At 42.6% G+C, this 22,298-nt stretch overlaps 1 protein-coding gene across 5 annotated transcripts in view; it reads right to left on the minus strand.

Moving 5' to 3' along the window:
- RANBP17 (RAN binding protein 17) overlaps positions 1–22,298 on the minus strand; it is a 284,952-nt gene that overhangs the window by 40,839 nt on the left and 221,815 nt on the right. For all 5 annotated transcript variants that reach the window (XM_079145395.1, XM_079145396.1, XM_079145397.1 and 2 more), the window contains 3 exons: positions 18,815–18,922; positions 16,680–16,762; positions 1,319–1,533 (listed from right to left, as the gene is read on the minus strand). In XM_079145395.1, coding sequence (XP_079001521.1) covers positions 1,319–1,533; positions 16,680–16,762; positions 18,815–18,922 — 406 coding nt within the window. The remainder of the gene's footprint in view (positions 1–1,318; positions 1,534–16,679; positions 16,763–18,814; positions 18,923–22,298) is intronic.

Raw genomic sequence — 22,298 nt, forward strand, 5'->3', positions numbered from 1 at the left:
AGAGGCATGCCACTCATAAGACAGATAAAGCAGAACAGCATTTCCTAAAGTGAGATGAAGCCTACCTCTATAAGAATCACTTGGGGTGCTTTTTAAAACACAGCATTCTGATCCCCACTCCAGACTCACTGAGTGAAAGGTTCTCAGGTGAGGTCCTGAAATGTGCACTTTAACATACATATGACATAGAATCTTATGTAGCCTCAAGTTTGAGAATTACTGAATTGCAGGTTTGCTTTACCATTTAAAAAAAAAAGTGAGAGAAAGATTTCTGGAAGGACACCATTTTTCTTGGTTGGGGGACCACAACTGTAGAGAGGAGTCCCCTCAAAGAGGAGGCTGTAACATATGGCCAACTGGACCTGAGTGTCTCCTGTGTAATGTCTGGCCTCCAGGCACAGCTTTCAGGGAGCGTTCTACACCACTGGGAGGATGCCTGGCAACTTCGGCTGGAGATGCGGTTCCACGGAGGCTGGCGCTAGATGGTGGGGGACTCCCTGAGCCCAGGAGTACTTCCCACAAAGGCTGATCAGCTTGTAACCCTGGGGTGGGAGCAGGTGGGAAGGCCTGACTGAATCTAAGGATGAACTATTTGGCTGTGTTACCCAAGAAATCACTGCAAACATGCTGGGCATGCAATGGTTTCTAGGTAATCCGGCAGATGTTAAAAAAAGTTCTGATAATGAGAGTCAAGTGAAGGAAATCGCATTGAAATTTCTAAGAAGCACCCCTGCAGGTGCTCCGATGGATTCAGACACACATCAGAGGAATTAGGTGGCAGAGCAGGGAAGGGCTCGGAGTTCACTTGGTCAGTCCACTTGTTTTGGAGAAAAACAGAGGAGAGCCATTCAAGGTGACCAGGCAGTCTACACATCGTGTGGCTCAACCTGCGGTTCTGCACTCTGTCTGCGCCCCACCAGAATTTTAATGGAAAAAAAAAGCCAAAACACAGGACAAGTTAGAAGAGAATGGAAGGACGGGAAGACCTCGAAGCAATCCTGTTTCTGCTGTAGGAAACACAGGCGTTTTGGAATGAAGGATCTGGTCCTAAGCGATCGGCTGAAATTGCTCATTATGTTTTGCTACAGCAGAACCTGGAGCACTCTGGATGACCAAGCTGGCAGAAGGTGGCAGCTGCTGCTTCGAACCTGCAGCATGATCACTAGGGTTGTCTAAATGTGGTAAGTGAGACCAAGCATGCTGTCCTCAAGGGCACACTGTCCTGGGGCTGCTCCAGCTCCCCAGCCCTCCTCCTACAGTTGGAGGCCTGCGGTGTTACTGCACACTTCACCAAGACACCCGCGTTACGACTGCTTACTAGCAAGTCACTGTGGGACACCGACAGCAGCATTTTGACAAAGGCCTGGAGTACGTTGTCAAAATGGTTGTCCCCATACAACTTGAAGACGCCAAAGCTGACATAATTTCCACATAAGGCAGATTTGAGAGCTGAATAGCAGATGGAGATGCCCTTGAGTTTCATTGGATAAATCTGATCTTTTGAGAGGCTCCCAAGGGACAGGATCTGGTTACCTGTTTTAGGGTAAAAGCAGAAAGAGAAAGTGCCGTAAGTAGATGTAATTCAAATCAGCTACGGGCACATCGTTAAACATTTCACTTGTGAAAGTTCACTTCCCTTCAGTATTGTTCCCAAAATGGAACCCTCCACTGAAATGAAAAATCTAAGTGCATGAGGCCATTTACCGGAGAAGTACAAAGGGTCCAAGGATAATCAATCCAGGGCACGAGAAAGTCTGATATTTTTATCTGGATGACGATTACATGGAAATACACAGGAATATGCAAAAATTCATTGAGTTATACTCTTAAGATTAAATAACTTTTGTTCTCTAATACAGATGTATCCTTTCAATAAAAGTTTTTTAAAAAGTATGATAAAATAACTCACTAAGTCAGAGAAAAAGATAATCTGATTAAGATGCAAGTAACTAAGTTCTGGGTGAACTGCCCACCTTTTTATATGAACTTGATCTTGAATTACTTTGCTTTTAGGAGTCTCACAGGTTTGATTTATGAATTAAATAAGACAAATATTTTTGGCACAGTGCATAACAAACATTACTTCCTTTTTCTCCTTAGCTGTTGTTTTCAGAAGACTTCAAGAGATGACTGTTTTTAAAACTATTTCAATTCTGTTTGACCATCCAAAGACAAAGAAATGTTTGTATAATCACTTAAAAATTTTCTATTGTAGTCATTAGATTTACATCAATATTTATTTGTTTTTGGGTGTCAGGGACTGAACCCAAGGGTGCTTAACAGCTGAGCCACATCCCCAGCCCTTTTAATATTTTATTTTGAGACATGATCTCCCTAAGGTTGCTTACAGCCTCACTAAGTTGTTGAGGCTGGCTTTAAACCTATGATCCTCCTGCCTCAGCCTCCCGAGCTGCTGGGATTACAGGTGTGCACCACCATGCCCAGCAACACCTTCTTTTTGAAATGTGTGCTACTAAGGCATGTTACTAGGCAATATCCAAGCATGCTTTTTTAAGAAATATAGTCATACTGCTTCTTAGCTCTGCTTTTTCCTGTTCAAGTGAGCACTGCTTCTAAAAGTGACCTAGATTGAGTTCATAAAGGTTTAGAGGCATAGAGTCTTATCCAGTGTCAACCTGGTTAGACAAGAATGAAACCCATTTCTCTGCATGTCTGTGGGTGAAGGGGCCCAAAGAGAGATCTGGAAGGTAGCTGCCCCAAGTTTCTTCAAACTTTGACTAGAAGTGGTGACAACTAGGATGTGGAAATGCCTCTGGATCCAGTTTGGGACTACTAGTCCTGCAGACCAAGGACCCCACACCCACCAATCCACATACTTGGCAGTGAATTTACAGAAGCAGCTCTGCAGAGGCAATGGCCTTCCATTGACTTTAACAGAAGTCTATTAGTGCATGTAGTTATCCATAATGGTGGGGTTTATTCTGACATATTCATAATTGCATATAACATCTCAATTCCAAGTACTTCCTCTTTCCTTCCTTCATCCTTCCCTGATTCCCTTCCTCTGCTTTATGGGTCTTCTATTTATTTATTTATTTTTCACCGGCGCATTACAGTTCGACGTGGGAATAGAACACACTGGGACATATTCACACAGGCACACAGCACGTTCTGTCAACTGCATTCTCCACCACTTTTCCTTTCCCTCCGCTCCTCCCCCCTTGGTCTTTCACATCTACTCTACAGCTCTCCCTTCTATTTTTGTGAGATCCCCTTTTTCATGCCTTTCTTCTCTTTAGGTTCCACATTCTTAAGTTTCTGAAGAGGCCTTTCGTTGTGAGCTTCCAGCACTCAAGAGTACCCCTCGTAGATGAGCTGACACAAAATGTCTGAGCCTTGACTTTCTGAGTCTGGCTTATTTCACTTACCTGATGTTCTCCAGTTCTACCCATTTATCAGCAAATGCCATAATTTCAGTCTTCTTTACGGCTGAGTAGAACTCCATCATATTTACACACAGACCCCGCATTTCTTTATCCATTAGTCTATCAGTGGGCACCTAGGCTGGATCTATAACTTGGCAACTGTGAATTGTATTGCTATAAACCTTGGTACGATGTATCTCTATGATATGCTGATTTTAGATCTTTTGGATAAATGCCAAGGAGTGGGTCATATGGTGGTTTCATTCTTAGTCTTCTGAGGAATCCCCACACTGCTTCCCAGAGTGGTTGTACTAATTTGTAGTTCCTCTAACAATGTATGAATGTAGATTTCCCCCATATCCTTACCAGCAACTATCATTATTTGTATTCTTCATGATTATCATTCTAAATGGGGTGAAACGAAATCTCAGTGTAGTTTTAATTTGTATCTCTGATTGCTAAGGATGTTAAACTTTTTTTTCCATATATTTGCTGGTTATTTGTATTTCTTCTTTTGAGAAATGTCTCTTTAGATCTTTTGCTCATTAACTGAGTGAACTGTTAGTTTTTCTGATGTTGTTTGTGTTCTTTATGTAATCTGGTTATTAATCCCCCGATGGAAAAGAAGCCTGCAAAGGTTTTTCTTCCATTTGTAAGCTCTCTCTTCATGCTCTTGTTTCCTCTGCTCTATGGAAGTTTTAATCTGATGCCCTCCCACTCGATCTTTGGTTTTATACCATGATATCTGTCACTCCTCACTCCCCACCCCTCTTTCATGGTCCCAATCCAGCACCTGGTGTTCCTACCCTCTAGAGCTCCCTGTAGGCATGGACATCTCTATCCTGCCATTATTTCTGAAGAGCTGATGAGTCAAGTTTTCCCCTGAACCTCCAACTCTCCCCTTTGGACCCATTTCCTCATCTTCACCCAAGATTGTAAAAGGTATAATTCCAAAAATACATTCTCTGTTCCATATAGCTCTTGTTCCCTGCCTGCCTGTATCAGTCACATTACTGTGAAGAGAAGTAACAGGGTATCCATGTGCCTCTTTAGCAGGGAACACTGTCTTCCCTGCTGCACTGCACACCTGGCAAGTCCCACCCTTCCCTCCTGGCACTTCCTGGCATCTGCACTGCCCTGTGAATCACTGGGAGATGGTGGCATTGCCAGGTGGGCAGCCATGGAAGCTGGTGATAGTTGCTTCTTCGGCATTACTGTCAAAGCACTGAAAGAAATGACGTTTTCCTGAGTGAAATAAAACACTTTTGAAGGTTAGAACCACAAGGAAAATCTCTGTTTCCTAGTGGCTGTGTTGACTTAATTGGGGATGGGAAAAGCCCCATCCTTAGTCTTACATCCTTAACACTGGTCGTGAACAAGATGGACGCTGAGGCTACATTGAAACTCAGGAAAGGAACAGTGTGAACTGAACGGCTGACGCCACCGAAGGCGATAACGGGGGACAGTCACAAGCAATACAAAACTGCTGATGTCACTGTACATGCTGAGGCAGTCCCAGAGAGCTCATTAAATATAAAGGAAAACAACTGAGAAGTAAGAAAGGGAACTCCTTATCTACATCATCTGGGTTACTAGAAATATCTTCCTCATTATTAACCTCTATTTACTGCTGTTTCTCCTTCTTAACTTCTATTCTGCCCTTCATGGAGAGGCCTATCATTGTTGTTAGCTTCCAGAACTCAAGAGTACACCTTCCAGATGAGTCTCAAGACTTGGATTCAGAAAAGGATATACAGTAAAACGATGCAAAGTCTCTTCTGCTCACTTGAATCCATTTCCAGGTCTATTTCTGTAAGCCCTTTTCCCTCCAAGTCCCTAACTCTTCCCTGGGTGACTGACTGCAGGTATCCTCTTTAGAATAGAGTTCCTATATCTAAGAGGAATGGTCTCAGCTGAAGAACTATATAACAAGATAATGCTCTAACGAAAGATAAATGCACAGTCCAGAGGCTGCAATGAACCGGGTGGGTTTCTGAGTCGCACTGACCTGCTGTGAATCCTCGCTCTTTCCTGCTATCTGGGTATCTGAGCAGATAATCAACCTCTGTAAGTCACTGTTTCCTTATGCGTAAAATGAGGACAATAACTCCTTTGACTCTCAGGGCTCTCTTGTGGAGTAAGGGGGGCAACAAACGCCTGGTCTTGTACACCCTCGGGTTTGGGCAAACGTATAATGATGTATGTCTACCATTACAGATTCCCTGCTCTAAAGACCCCCTGGTTCTGCCTATTCACCATTTCCTTCCCTGTCCACGGATCTTTGTGTCATCTTAATAGTTCCTCTTAGTCCAGAAGGTCACAGAGTTGGAATCACAGTTACGTAGCCTTTTCAGATGGACGTCTTTTACTTGGTAACAGGCATTTGAGGTTTCTTGGATTGACAGCTTATTTTCTTCCCCTCCAGCTTCTTCGCTGGTGCATTACAGTTGAACATACTGGCGGGATCTGTTGTTACACATTATACCTGCACACACTATTACAATACAATTTGGCCAATAACCCCCACCCCAAAAGCTTCCCGCTCCCTCCCACCCTGGTCCCTTTCCTCTGTTCGGCTGATCTCCCTTTGATTTTCATGAGAAGCTTCCTTTTCCCTCTCTATCTTCCACATATGAGAGAAAACATAAAACTCTTGACCTTCTGAGTCTGGCTTATTTTGCTTAACATAATGATCTCAAGTTCCATCCATTTTTCTGAAAATGCCATAATTTCATTTTTTTGGGGGGGCTGAGTAAACTCCTCTGCGTATATATACCACATTTTCTCTATCTATTTATCCACTGAGCATCACCTGCTAAAGATGTTGAAACTTTTTTCCATATATTGGTTTGGCCATTTGTATTTTGTCTTTTGAGAGTGTCTGTTTAATTAATTTGCCCACTTACTAACTGGATTATTTGTTTTTTGGCATTAAATTTTTGAGTTCTTCATATATTCTAGACATTAGTCCTCTTGACAGCTCAGTTTGCAGTAGCACTGAGTAACATTCCAAGTCTTTTTGTGCAAGTCTCCTTAATGATTCACCTGGTGAGGGTTATCTTGGTTGTCTCCAGGTTTTGGTAGTTGGAAACAAAGCTGCTATAAACCTGTATGCAGGTTTTGTGTACACATGGGTTTTCAACTCCTCTGGGTAGATACCCAGGAGCAGGACTGCTGGATTGCACGGTAAGAGTGTGTGAGGGGCAAGGAGCTGCGGCACTGTCTTCCAGAGTGGCTGTGCCGTTCGGCATTCCCATGGGTGAGCCAGAGCCCCTGCGCTCCACTCCCTGGTGCCCAGGTGGTCCTCTTCCCGACTTCCTCTCCCCTTCCAGCCACTGGACAGCTCCTTTCCAGCATGCTTACAGATGTATCCGAAGATGTTGGAGCAGGCACAGCTGTTCTTAATACAGATTTGTTGAATGAATGGGTAAAGTTCATAAAGCTGACGGTACAAAGCGATTGACTCAAGCTCTATGTGTGATAGTGGAAAATTATATGCTTAGAAAAAGGTAAATAATAAATTATTATATGACGATAAAATAAAATACTCTGTAGCTGTTTAAAAAGGCAAGAAGGTGAGGTAGGGAGACAAATGTAGCTTGGATTCAATCCTAGCACCACCAAAAAAAAAAACCAACAACAAAAAAAAGAGGTAGATTTATATATTAACATGAAGCAATAGCCAAGACACAACTAAAAACCAGCAAATTCTAGAATAGCAAGTATTTTAGGATACCACTTATGACAAAATGTGCATATATAGACATTAAAAATATGGAAGGAGATATACACTGCACTCAACTGTTAATATTACTGGGTTTTTCTGCCCACAAGCGCATGGTGTCATGGATTTTTGCAGTGCTGGGGTGGAACATCATGCACTCTAGGCAGGCACTCTACCACTGAGCTATGGTCCCAGTCTCTAAGCATGCTATTTAATGATTAGAAAAAAAAGAAAAAAAAAAAAGATATTTCTATTTTGAAAGAAAAAAGATGGGAAAGAAAATGATGGATACGAAAAGTATGATAGAGAAAGATGTGGCAGTGTAACTGACCCAGGCTGCTCCAAACAGTGACCTCATGGTGCTGAGGTGACAACCTTCCCCAACTGCATCAAGGTCTACAAGCCAACGACACGAAAGACAGACTCGCGCGCTGAGGTAACTGCTCTCAGGACTTGCACCGTCCTGAGTAATGCTGTCCAATAATTTAATTACAAATTCAGTAACTAACAAAGTATGTTTCATTTTCTTTTTTGAATAAAATATTTTGCACAGGTTATTTTATAAACACATTAGTGGAGAAAAATATTAAAAACTCATTAACTTACAACCAAACTATTTACAATTTTCTGTGTTTTCTTTCAATTCTCACCATGTGTATAAATTTTATATTACCTACAACACAGGTACAATTTGAATTCTACTTTTACATAGCATTACATGTATATATTTCCTATAAGCTAGGCAATCTTAAAGCATAATTTTAATGGCTACATGTTAGTCCATTCAATTGATATATCTTTAAGCATGTTATATTCAAAACACTGTTTTCCAGTTTTTCATAATTATGAATAATGCTCCAAAGATTTTTATGTAGTTAGCTATCCTGTATCTTTGAATTATTTCCTTAGAAGAAAAATAAAAATATGGTTATATAAAGAGTATAAACTTTTTTTTTTAATTGATAGGACTAGGAATTGAACTCAGGCATGCTGTACAACTGAGCTACATCTCCAGTTCTCCTTTATTTTGGGACAGGGTCTCAGTAAGTTGCTGAGGCTGACCTGGAACTTGTGATCCTCCTGCCTCAGCCTCCTGAGTCACTGGGATTACAGGCATGTGCCAGCAGAGTATAGACATTTTTATGACTCTTTTCCATAAAGCCACACCAAGTAACAGAAAGAAAACAGAGAAAAATGAAATAATTCCTAATATTTAAAGCTCATGGAGTTTATTATATAACCATTATATATATATGTGTGTGTGTGTTTATGTTTTCTTACTAGTTGACTGTGAATCTAACTAAAGCCACGATCTTCAGCTGGAAACCTCCTCTGGACCCTACTTCTCTGGATGGTCGAGCTTCCCAGTCAGCCGCCACCACTTCTTGAATGATATTATATACAAATAATAGACTTAGGTGAGGGGGCAAGTCTTGTCCCAGGCTGAATACTAACAAAAAGAAAATTACTGTTTGAAGAAGGCAAGGACCATTAGTATGTGCAAAGTAGTAAACTTGGTTCTTTAAGTTCTCCAGAACGGACACGCCTTTTTTCTGTGTATGATGGCGGGAATTCTGTAAGACTGTACCATGAGGTAGGAGAGAATCGTTGACAGGCAAGGGGCAGTAACAGGATACTCCCACGCTGAGGGCTAACTTAGGTGACTTATTCTGTCCCTTTCTGTTCTAGCTCTGTATGAGACAAGCCATCTACAATGCCCACTATTAAAGTGGTTTCACAAAAATATAAATATATCACACCACTTTGTTTAGAACCATTCAGCATTTTCCTTAAGGAAAATATATCCTTACCGATAAAGTTGAAAGAACACTGAAAACCATAAAACATTGATAAAAGCAACTGAAGAAAACAAATAAATGAAAATATATCCCATGCCTGAATATTGGAAGAATACTCTGAAAATGTCCACACTACCCAAAGCATTACACAGATTCACTGTGACCCCTGTCAAAATCCCAGTGACATTCTTCACTGAAATAGAAAAAAAATCTTACAATTCACATGAAGCCATAAAATGCCCTGAACAGCCAGAATGATATGGAGAAAGACAGGGTTGGAGACATCACACGTCCCCACTCAAAGCTGATGACAGAGCTACAGTCATCAAAACAACGCGACACTGGCAGAAAGGCAGACACGCAGACAAGGGGGAAAGAAGAGTCCAGAAATAAATCCAAACACACGGGCAACTAAGTTCTGATAGGGGCACCAAAGGACCCAATGGGGAAAGGCCAACCTCTTCAATAAAGGTCCCAGGAAGACTGGCCTTCCAACCTACGAGAGATGAAACTGGGCCTCCACCTTATGCAACACACAAGAACCAAGTCCAAATGGATGGCAGACCTAAACATAAGAGAAGGACTGCAAAACTCCTCGGAGCTACACAGGGACAAGCTCCTCAGCACCGGCCTTGGTGACGACTTTATTTTTGATCACACTAAAAGTTCAGGCCACAAAGGCCAAAATGGGACTTTCTTAAACTAAAAAGCTTCAGCACAGCAAAGGAAATGAACAAAATGAAATGTGTTCAACTGAACAAGAAACGTATCTGCCAACTATTCATCTGATAAAGAGGTAACATACAACATTTATACAGAACCTGTACAACTCAATCATGGACAAACAACACAATTAAAAATAGGACAAATGACTGGAATGGACATTCCTTCAAAACACACATAGAAATGGCCACCAGGTACATGGGAAGGGCTCGGCATGGTTCCTTGCTAGATAAAGGCAAGTTGAGCCCACAGAGGCACCTCACACCCGTCAGGAAGGCTGTTCTCAAAGTGTGTCTATACATACACACACATACACACACCTATATACAGATACTCACACAGTGGAATATTATTCAGCCCCCAAAAGGAACAAGATCTTGCATTTTGCCACAATTTGGATAAGTCTGGAGGACCTCCCACTAAATGAAATAAGCCAAATACAGTAAGCAAAATATTGTATGATTTCACTAATATGTGAAACCAGAAAAAAATCTGCTGGTTACCAGGGGTAGTAGAGGAGGGGGAAGAAACGGGGAGTTGCAAGTCAAGTATACAGAGAAGTATGCAGGTAAGTGGGATGAATAAGTCTAGTCATCTAAGGTGCACGATGATGTATGATAAAAGTGTACGCTATCCAGGGTCCATGCTAAATGAGTGGATTCTTAGCTCTCTCCTCACACACACAAAAGGGTAAGTATGTGAGAGCATGGGCATGTTTACTTGCTTCACTAAAGTAACCTCTACTATTTGTATCCCATGCTGTATGCCTTAAATATACATTTATTTAAGAAAGAATAAAACTGTAATTCCTCGTTTTGATCCAGGTATTACTTGATATTTGTTCAGTTCATTGCCTAAAACTCTCTAGTATTTGCTTTGGTCTCTGGTAATTTTGAAACCCCTGCAGTTTCCTAATATGCTGTGCTGTTTTACATTTATGTGCTTTGTAAAAGCTATCCTTTGCTTTAAATGCCCTTTTCAAACTTCTGGGCCCTACTCCTTCAAGAACCCCGGCTCCTCTGACCCTCGGTCTGCATCGCAGTCTCTTCTGGGCTCCACAGCACTCTCAATACCTTTCAAGCCAACGCGGAGCAGAATGCATCGTGATTCTTCATTTCCTGTCTGAATTCCTGCTGGACTCGAGTTCCTCAAGGGAAGATCACTGAGCTGCTTCTTCTGTGTGGCGTGTGTATTTCCTAACCCTTGTAACACTCACAGTATCAGGCATAGTAACTGCTCAATAAACGGGAGCTGCTTAGATGAGGGAGTCCATTAGCATTTTTTGCCTGTATGTGAAAAAGGTTTACTTTCACTGTGGAGTGACGAAAGGGGATTCTCAAACGCCAGCAGGCTCCTGGATTTCTGGAATGTGTTTCTCAAGGCCTTGCTGACCTTGGTTTTAGGGTCCTGCTGGGTCCAGTATTCCATGCTACTTTGTTCACAGCTCCTGGATCATCTGTTTTGAAGAACTACTCAACTCCCTGCTGGCATTCACTGAGTTTCTGGTTACTTCAAGCCCAAAGCAGTCCTTCCCTAGCTTGGAATGATCTAAATGTGTGTGTGCAGCCATGACCCTCTGTTCTCACAGTGCTTCTAACGGAACATGTCCTTCATCTTCATGATCTTTAATTTTCTCTTTGAAGGTGAGACCTTTTACAAGTACATCTTGTGCGACTCTTGTGAGTGGTTCTGGCCAAAGTGGCAGCAGAGTCCTTCCTCTTCTTTCTGGAAAGCCCACATGGCACTGGCAGACTTCAAGGGCTCTGCAAAACCCAGTGTGCAAGCCACTGGTCTGTCATCCGGTCACCAGGACTAACAGTGGCTTAGACAGCACCCTGCAGTCCGGTTTATGCACATTAAGTTACACGGACTGCTTGAAAGATGCAAACTCTTAGGTTTCATGAATGATCTCGCATGTTCTGCCCATTTTTAAAGTTCAGTTTTCAACACTGAGCTTTCTGACATCAGGCACTGAGGGAAGGGAAGGCGCAGCCCGCCCCGACAGCTACGGAGATGCCTGCCACTCCTCCCTCCGTGCACACTCTGGCCAACAGATGTCACCAAAGATACCAGCACCCCGAGGCGCAGGGAGAGATCAGACGAATGGAAATTGAGCATAAAAAACATCCAGTTCTTAAAACTAAGAAGTAGGTTTCTAAAGTAATAAAATTTATTACACTGCATGCAACATTTTAACCAAAAATTTAAGAAAGAAATTTCTTTTATTAAGTTGCTCAGGCTGAACGGATCACAGCACTAAGTTTTGAAATACATGTTCTTGAAGCAATTTAAAACTCATTAGAAATAATAGGCCTGGGCTAGTAGAAAATGTGGTAAAATTTAATCCTCATCCAAATGTTACCTGGGCTGTACAAACAGGAAATTGTTTTGTGCTACTGTGGCTAACCTCACTGCTGACCCTGAGCTGTAAAGGCAAGAGCAGCGGAGAGCCAAGGCGAAATTAAAAACTTACATCAAAGTATATCATGACAGAATGTAGATAAATAAAACAGCATATCAGAAGTATTATTTTTCTGCCAGTCTCACAGAGTGTGAGGGTGGAGGTAGTCCACAAAACATCAAACAAATCGGGAGCATCAGGTAAGGGGTCCTTTCCCCTCCACACCGCCCAGATCACTGACCACCTGAACGCCACCCAGGAGGGGTGAGCAGAGAGGACAGGGACAGAAAGGATCCCAGAGCGTTCTGGCCTGTTTCCTCCATGGGTCTCCCCTTCCTTCACCTTGCCTTACCACAGAGATAAATAACGCTGACTCTGTGTGTCCTTCCAGTCATGCCGTCCCTCAGCCTCAGACTCCTGAAGGCCACCCTGCTCCCTCCAGTGAGCATGCAAGACTCTTCAGAGGTAAAAGCACAGGTGACAGAACATCACACAAGGCAAGAGACCCAGCAGCCTGCTGGGAGCCAGCCTGGGGATGGCTGGAGCGTGGAGGAACTCTGCAGTGCCCAGAAAGGGCACGTGTTAGTTGCTGTACACATTGAAGGACACTTTCCCATCAATCCTTTGGTGTCCCTTAAGTTTTGGGTCACTGCTTCACCTAAACCTCCAAGGCACCGTATTCCTGTGGCACTCCCTGGAGGCAGGAAGGAGGGCAGAAAGACTCCTGGTCTAAAGTCACACTGACTTGGAATGAAGTCCCAACTCACCTCCCTGCCAGCTGCATCGTATCTGGCTCGCCCCCGAACCCCACGAGCTTATGGGACTTACGGTTAACCGGCCGAAGGCTTCCATACATTATCTAATGATCCTGCAAGTAGGCGTATTTCCCCATTTAAGCAAGGCACGTGGACAACTCGGCCAAGGTCATGTAAGGTGGGAGCTGCAGATGATGCCACCCATCCTGAGGAGTCAACAGGGATGTATGAAGAGTGACCTAATTCAGAAGGAGCAGGCGTGTCACGGCTGGTGGAAACCGGAAGTCACAGCACCAGTGGGTCACGGTGGGAAGCAGAGCCTTTTTTCAGGTAGAGGAGCACCTGACTGGCTCCTCGAGGATGCCCGCGGGTCTCTCTCTCGTCAGCCTTGCCTCTCCCCCTCCAGCCTCTCTCCTTTGGTCTCCCTCCTGCACCTCTCCACCTCCACTGTAGCACCTGGTCTCTGGAAGACAACCCGGCGGGAGACAGGGTGCGTCTGAAGCCCACGGAGTTTCCCCGTGTCACTTGCTGGACATCCGTGCTATCCAAGACAGCCAGTGGTACTGCGAGAGGACAAGGCACTGTTCTTATTAGCCCCACTGCCTGTGAACAAGCCCGAAAGGAACAAGTGCCTTTATGAGAGAAATGAGGCAGCAAAGAGCGCTGTGACCAACAACAGGAGCCTGACATTGGCCCAGGCCGAGTCCTCCCGACGGCCGTTCTGCCAATGCACTGTGCCATAACGGGGCTGTCTCCTTTAACAAAATAAGGAAACTGTCACCCAGTGCTCATCACAGGCAGTGTGGATCAGGCAGGATGCACCCTGGATGACGAAGATCCGGAGGCCACCGCCAGTGAGCACCCATTCCACGCTCCCCCGCACCAGGCCTCCACCTGAGAAGCCCAGTGAACCCCTGATCCTACACAAGCACGAGGTCAGTAGGTCTTTATTATTCCTGATTGTATACATGAGAAAATTGGCAAGGAGGTGTTGTTCATCACTTAAGTCCTGGAGTTGGTAAATACCGGGACTAGGATTGGAACCCAGACCTTCTAATCTCCAAAAACTGTGCTTTTAAAAATACGCCATGCTCTTCTTGGAACCATACATCTTAGTATGACAAGACATGGACAGGACACGAAGCTCAACTCAAGTGGATCAAGGACCTAGGCACTGGACCAGAGACCCTGCGTCTCCTAGAAGAAAAAGGAGGCCCAACTCTCCATTGCGTCGGCTTAGGAACCAACTTCCTCAACAAGAGCCCTGAAGCGCAGAAGTAAAATCAAGAACCAATAAATGGGATGGTATCAAACGAAAAAGCTTCCTCACGGCAAAGGAAACAATCAAAAACACAAACAGTGGACCTACAGAATGGGAGAAAATCCTTACCACCTGCACCTCAGATAGTACATCAATCTCCAGGATATATAAAGAACTCAAACTTAACGCCAAAAAACCAAATCAATAAATGGGCAAAGGAACAGAACAGGCACTTACAGAAGAAATACAAATGGTCAAAAAATATATGGAAAAACGTTCATCATCTCTAGTAATTAGAGAACTGCAAAATGAAACTACACTGAGATTCCATCTCGCTCTAGTCAGAACAGCAATTATCAAGAATACAAGTAATGATAAATGTTGGCGAGGATGTGGGAAAAAAGGTGCACTTGTATATTGCTGGTGGGAATACAGATTGGTGCAAATACTCTGGAAAGCTCTATGGAGATTCCGCAGAAAACTTGCAATGGAACCACCATTTGACCCAGTTATCCCACTCAGTATATATGCAAAGAATTTAAAATCAGCAAAGTGCAGTGTAATGGCCACATCAATGTTTACAGCAGCTCAATTCACAATAGCTAAGCTATGGAACCAACCTAGGTGCTCTTCAACAGATGAATGGATAGAGAAAATGTGGTGTGTGTATATATGTATATATACACATTCACACACATTACACACACTGGAATATCACTCAGCCATAAAGAAGAATGACATTATGGCATTTGCTGGTAAATGTATGGACATGAAGACTATCATGCTAAATGAAATAAGCAAATACCCAAAACACCAAAGGCCGAATGTTCTCTCTGTTATGTGGATGCTACCACACAAAAAGGGAGGGAAAGGAAGAACAGAAGTTCATTGGATTAGACAAAGGGGAATAAAGGGAAGGGAAGGGGGATGGGAATAGGAAAGACAGCAGGATGAACTGGACATAACTTTCCTATGTTCACATATGAATATACCACCAGTGAAACTGCACATCATGTACACCCACAAGAAAGGGAAGTTATATTTCACTTATGTACACTGTGTCAAAATACATTCTACTGTCATGTGTATCTAAAAAGAACAATAAACAAAAGACAGAGACAAGAATTAGATACACATGGAAAGTAAGGCGAACTGCATTTAGAACACATAAAAGGGGTCTGTTTGCCTCTAGGAGGCAAAGTGTTTCTGTTTTGTATGATTCTAATGTGTCTATTTTCAAGTAGATAAAAAGCAGTGGCAATGTTGTGGCTGGTTCACATGAAAACAAGAGTGAATTCTCTGTCGTAAATAGGTGATTTCTAGTTTCTACACACTTATACCTCAAGCTCTACAAATCAAACGTGCAGTGAAAACATCTGACGTTTAGCTACAGCAGAGGCCTATAGTGTTTACAGACACAAGCTGTAGGACGTGTTTCTAACTGAACTAAAAGCAACTTAAAACACCTATTTTTTTCTGTATTTTTAAACAATAGGCTTTTAGTTTTCAAAAAAATAATGTTTTGAATGGTTGTTCCTACACACACATGTACAAACCATGAGCCCAAATAAACCTTTCCTCATTAAAAATAAATAAATAAAATAAAGGGGCTTCAAAAATTTTTGTAAAATCTGTTCCTAGGTACTCAAAAAAGGAATCAGGGGCAATTTTCTTTCTTTCTTTTTTTCTCTCTGTCTTTCTAGGACTAGAACGCAGGGGCACTACACCATTGAGCTATATCCCCTGCCCTTTTTCATTTTATTTTCTGACATAGTATCCCACTGACTTACTAAGGCTGGCCTCGAACTTGCAATCCTCCTGCCTCAGCCTCTCAAGTAATTACATTATAGGAGTGTGCCTCTGTGCCCCATTGAGAATCACAGGCAATTTCTGAGTTAAAATGTACTTGAGAGTGAGGAAAATGAGATTAGGCAGGCAAGAGGAAGACAATGAAGAAAAAGAGGACACAAGGAAACATGGCTTGGGTAGGAATGCACTGCAGAGTCTGCCCAGCATGTGCCAGACTCGAGGATCCTGCCCACCCTGTGCCCATACCCTATACATAAATCCTAGAGTGCAGAGAATTCCGTGGATGAAGTTGTCAGAACTGGCAAGTATTAGGGTGTATGGTAGTTCGTTGGTCCAAAATGATAACTAAATTCCAAAACTTTGAGACTCTGATCTAATAGGGCAACCTTCACTAGAGAACTCTGCTTCAAGTAGGGCCATGTCCCAAAACCCCCGTCATAAAACGTTACTGTTCTTTACAAGGACATTTCCCCCAAATTCCGGAACATACTGGTCTAAGCATTCCTTGACCCAAGATAGCAAACGCCCTGATGCAAGTTTGAGTGATTTCGAGTATGCTACGACTTTTTAATATTCTATCTAGCACATTCTCCTTGCCTCCTGACACTGCGAGTCCATCCAAATGAGAGCCATCAGGCTGGTCAGGCGGGCCCGACTCCCTCCATGCCAGCATGATGGCCCCTGGCTTCCTGCACTCCCTTTAGCCACTGCACAAATTCATACAGATATGAAGCCTTGAAAGAACAAAATAACCAACATCTTTCTTTTCTCCAAAGAGATAAAAGTTATATTGCAAGACAAATATGGAAAAGGATACTCACCATAAGTGCAAATCATTTTACTAGCTTCTCTGAAGAGAAGAATTCCATTAGGAGATGATACATCAAAATTCAAACGCTGGGACCTAGGAAGTAGAGCAAGAAATTAAACTATATGTGCAGATAAAGAAACCAAATATAGGTTGAAAATGTCCAGCATTTTCATTTATTGGAAGCAGCAGTACAATTATCTCCTACACTGCCACTGCAATCAACAACTGTTGATAAAATATGTATGCTAATCTTCTCACTACAAAGATACTAGGACAATTAAGAAGGGTTATTTTCTTTTATTTGCTGATTTAAAGAGTTTATAAACATGGTATCCTGATACGCTGGATCACAGATTTTTTTATCCTCTTCCTTTCATGCAAAGTGGTTGGTGGAAATAAAAACCCCATGTGTACATGTATAAGTTTATATGGAAACTTGGACAGAGTTATATTTATACATCTGACATCTTCTACAGTGTCTGGTACATATTTTTAAAGCAAATTCCAAGCAACAGGAAATGCAGGTACCTTTAATACTGCACAAATTCATAATGAATCGTGTCGCACTTCAAGCAAATTTCAAACACGTGAAATCACGTCACACATGACAGTTTCCAGTGCCCATGGATTACGTGAAGAGAAGCAAATGTCAGAAGTTCTCTGATTCCACTTCCCTGGTTCCTGACAGGTGTGAAACAGGGTAAGAACTGACAAGCCATCCTGACTCTGTTCTACTTTTAAAACATCTGTCTTTAGTTGGCTCTGATATACCCTCTTGGTGTGCTATCAAGATATAATGAATTAAAAAGAAAACCGGCAACAAACCAAAAATCCAAAAGCAAACACGTTGCTGAAGTCCATTTGCCACAAATAGAACTGATGTTTCCCCGTGTTTCCAAAATAGTATCATGTGCAATGGTAATGTCTGAAAAATATTTTGTATGCAAACACATACAATTCCTGATTAAAGAAATGCATATGTGTGTGTGTGTGTGTCTATTTGCATTACATTCTAGAGAAATACAAGATAACATATTTTCACTAGATGATTCTTAGAACATTTGTGCTACATATGAAATATCTGTCTATGTCAGACATAAAAAGCTAAACAATATAAAATGCAATGATTTCTCCTTTAGTATGAAATGCTATATCAGTAACATAGTATCGATAATCTGATTAAAAAATTGACATTTAATAGAAAAATTTCTAATATAAAATACAAAGCCAATCTTCTTTTAGTATTCAAAGCACCCACAAGAATGGTTTTCAAAAAACTAACAGTTTTCAAAAGAAAAATACTCACGTCTTTGCCAGGTCTTTCCGCCTTGTTTTAGAGGAAAGATTTTAAAGCACGGTGGTGAACGATTCAGCAACAGAGAGAAAATTAGAGCTGCACCGGCCCCTCCCTCCCTGCCTGGCATCTCCCTTCCCTGGCGCTGTTTACAAAGAGGCACTGATGGAGCAAGATGGCTAAGTGACAGGTAATTTGGTGCTAAGCAATATCCACAATGACATATTTTAAAGAGGTAAACACAATTAGCTTGCTGCAGTTTTTGTCTTTTAGCTACATTTTGTTAACATTTATATGCAGGGTCTGTGAATCTCTGCTGGTCTATGCAAATTATAAGGGCACCCAGGCAATTTCTGTGAAGTGTCACGGCTGCTATTTCAATGAGAACTGTGAGTGCATAAATCATCCAAACACGTCCTGGCACCAAGGAAGAGACGCAGCATCCAAGTGGAAGCGGGACAATCCCCAGAGCTTCTGAGGCAACAGCCACGTGCCCACGCACTGCTCTGAGATGCAGGTTCTCATGCACGAAGTGGAGACCCCCTAAACTTCCTTCTTGCTCTAAAGTTCCTTAGGATCACAGTGGAGCAGTGACAGAGCTGAAAGGGCTGTCCTTCCCTTCGTCTTGTGCCTGAGTGCTTTAGATCACGTGGGTGCTCTAGTCTTCTCATGGGTTTCCATTTCCCTACGTCTCCACCAGGCCAAGGTCAGAGCACCTCTCCCTCCCTCATACCCACCTGAGTGCCCCACACCGTTGTTCCTCCTCTGCCTCCTCTCCCCAGCCCTCGCTCTCTATTCCATGGCTGTCCCTGGGTCTGACATGCGGACATGGGAACAGTTAGGTTGCCCACCTGTTCTGCATCAGTTCTGCCATAAGCTTCAGGATAGGAGTGGTGCAGGCCGGCTCCGCATACCACTGCTCAACGGCCCTCTGGAGAACTGGAAGATACGCCGGGTACCTGTTATGAAGCCCGTTAAGGAATTTAAGGGTCAAAAAAACTAGTTCCTGGAAATTGATGCCACTTCAGAGTAAATCCAGGAAATCCACGTTTGTTCCATGTTTAGTATTCAGTGGCAGTGGTTCTAGGAATGAGTCTTTCCAACCTCTATGCCTCTACTTTTGGTGGCTGCAAACAATTTGCATTTGTTTGTAACACATCCCATTGATTATGCTGTATTTGGTATTGTTTATAAATGGAAGATATGCTTTTAAAATATCATGTAAGTAACATCTTTAAGGAATTATGCTAATGTTGTAGGAAAAGAAAATTAATTGAGTTAAAGAGGAATAAAGATAAACTTGAGTCATTATTATCAGGGTTTCTTGGGAACTATACAGAGGAAAATATTATGAAATTTTAAGAATACATAGAGATAGTAACCTTAGATCTCATGTACCTATCTCCCGGCTTCAAGACTACCCACGCTGCTTTTAAGTTGCTGACTTGCTTTGCTTGGTCCCACTACAGCTCCCAGAAGCATCTGGGAAGCCAGCTCAAAGGAAAGCTGAGCCCTACTAGTCTGCTCAGGGTCTGTGATGCTGAGAGGTAGTCGGTCCCACGTGCGCGCAAGAGGAAACTCTCAGACATCCTGGTGAACACCATGAACGCACGCCCTCCGACAGGCCCAAGCCAAGGACATGAGAACCTGGACACTCCCGAGCCAGCGTCACCAGCCCTGGAGTCCTCAGGTTACCTGGTCCTGGCCAAACAGACACAGAAACACAGGATCGAGGCCTCATGCTCCGCAGAACAACTTCAACAATGCCGCTGCTTTCGTTTCTCTTTCTTTCCCCATCTTTTTCTCTTTCTTATGTTGTCCAATGTGCTTGTCTGCTTCAGGTGAAGGTGCTGAAAAGAACGGCTGAACAGCCTTCTTCTGTGTGACGGTAGGGGCCTCCAGGTGAGAAGCTTCACCGTGACTTGCTGTCTTGCTCTTGGGACACTCTACTTCTTTAGCAGGCTCACAAGGCCCTTTAAGATCTGGCCCTGTCACCTGCAGCTCACCACGGGGCACTAGTGCTCTACCTACAGCCGCTCATAGCTCCCTGAAAACCCACGAATGCCACTGTGTCGCCTCTCCTCCTGACACTGCTTCCTTCTGCCCCACACAGCCCTGTCCTTCAACACCTACCTCCAGTTTCACCTCTTCGGGCATCTTTTCCTATTGTGTCAAGGGGCAAGAGTCTCTTCCTCATCTCTGTTCAGGGGCACTCTTGACCACATCCGTTACAACACAGTGACTCAAGGCTGGCTGCTTCTAACTATCTGTCCCCTAAGACAGGGCGTTTCCAAAGGGACAAAACCTGTGCCTCCCTACCTCTCCCTCAGGTCTCGGTGCACGTCAGTTATTCCAGGAAGCCTTTTCTGACACCATGCAGGCACCACCCCAGCCTGGCTTGGGCGTGACTCCCGGGAGTGGCTTTGGGATCCTGGGCTAGCACTACACAGCACTTCAGCACCAGCTTTCTGAGGGCAGGGACTAGGCACTGACTGTATGCACAGGCCTGGCACAACGGGGATCTTAGTAAATATTAGTTGCACAAACCAGCCGACTTACAGATGAGGTACAAGTTGCTTACTTAGAACTTGTTAACTGTGCATTACACTTTGAAGCTTCAGAAAATAATTCACATAAAAAATAAGTCCTCTAAAGCCTTAAGACTGTTTTCCCCTAAAAATGCAAAAAGCAATGTTTTCCCCATTACGATTGCCATGTTAAAGCTGTCTTTGTTTATAATGAAACAAATCCCAAACTAGAAGTCCTGTTCTGCAATGAACACTTTTAAGAGTCACCAGACACCAAAGGTCAAAACATTAGAGAAATCCTTGCCCTCATGGAATCTATATTCTAATAGTATAAAAAACAAAATAAATACATAATATGTTCTAGGATAGGCAGAATTAATATTGTCAAAATGGCCATATTACCAAAAGTGCTATACAGATTCAATGCAATTCCAATTAAAATCCCAATGACGTACCTTAAAGAAATAGAGCAAGCAATCATGAAATTCATCTGGAAGAATAAGAAACCCAGAATAGCTAAAGCAATCCTTAGCAGGAAGAATGAAACAGGGGGTATCGCAATACCAGAACTTCAACTATACTACAAAGCAATAGTAACAAAAACAGCATGGTATTGGCACCAAAATAGACAGGTAGATCAAGGGTACAGAATAGAGGACACAGACACAAACCCAAATAAATACAATTTTCTAATACTAGACAAAGGTGCCAAAAATATGCAATGGAGAAAAGATAGCCTCTTCAACCAATGGTACTGGGAAAACTGGAAATCCACATGCAACAGAATAAACCCCTATCTCTCACCCTGCACAAAAATCAACTCACAATGGATCAAGGACCCTGAAACCAGACCAGAGACCCTGCATCTTATAGAAGAAAAAGTAGGTCCAAATCTTCACCTTGTTGGCTTAGGATCAGACTTCCTTAACAGGACTCCCATAGCACAAGAAATAAAAGCAAGAATCAATAACTGGGATAGATTCAAACTAAATAGCTTTTCTTCAGCAAAGGAAACTAACAGCAATGCGAAGAGAGAGCCTACAGAGTGGGAGAATATCGTTGCCTCTCATACTTCAGATAGAGCACTAATTTCCAGAATATATAAAGAACTCAAAAAACTCTACATGAAGAATACAAATAACCCAATCAACAAATGGGCTAAGGATATGAACAGGCACTTTACAGAAGAAGATCTACAAGCAATCAACAAACATATAAAAATCTGTTCACCGTCTTTAGTAATAAGAGAAATGCAAATCAAAACTACACTAAGATTCCATCTCACCCCAATTAGAATGGCGATTATCAAGAATAAAAGCAACAATAGGTGTTGGAGAGGATGTGGGGAAAAGGTACACTCATACATTGCTGGTGGGGATGCAAATTAGTGCAGCCACTCTGGAAAGCAGTGTGGAGATTCCTTAGAAAACTTGGAATGGACCTACCATTTGACCCAGCTATCTCACTCCTCGGCCTATACCCAAAGGACTTAAAATCAGCACACTACAGAGATACAGCCACATCAATGTTCATAGCTGCTCAATTCACAATAGCCATACTGTGGAACCAACCTAGATGCCCTTCAATTGATGAATGGATAAAGAAATTGTTGTATATATATATACATATATATATATATATACACACACACACACACACACAATGGAGTATTACTCAGCTATAAAGAATAATAAAATTATGGCATTTGCAGGCAAATGGATGAAATTGTAGAATATCATGCTAAGTGAGATAAGCCAATCTCAAAAATCCAAAAGACGGATGATCTCACTGATAAGTGGATGATGAC

This window comes from Sciurus vulgaris (genome assembly GCF_902686455.1).
Source record: "Sciurus vulgaris genome assembly, chromosome: 6".
Classification (NCBI taxonomy): domain Eukaryota; kingdom Metazoa; phylum Chordata; class Mammalia; order Rodentia; family Sciuridae; genus Sciurus; species Sciurus vulgaris.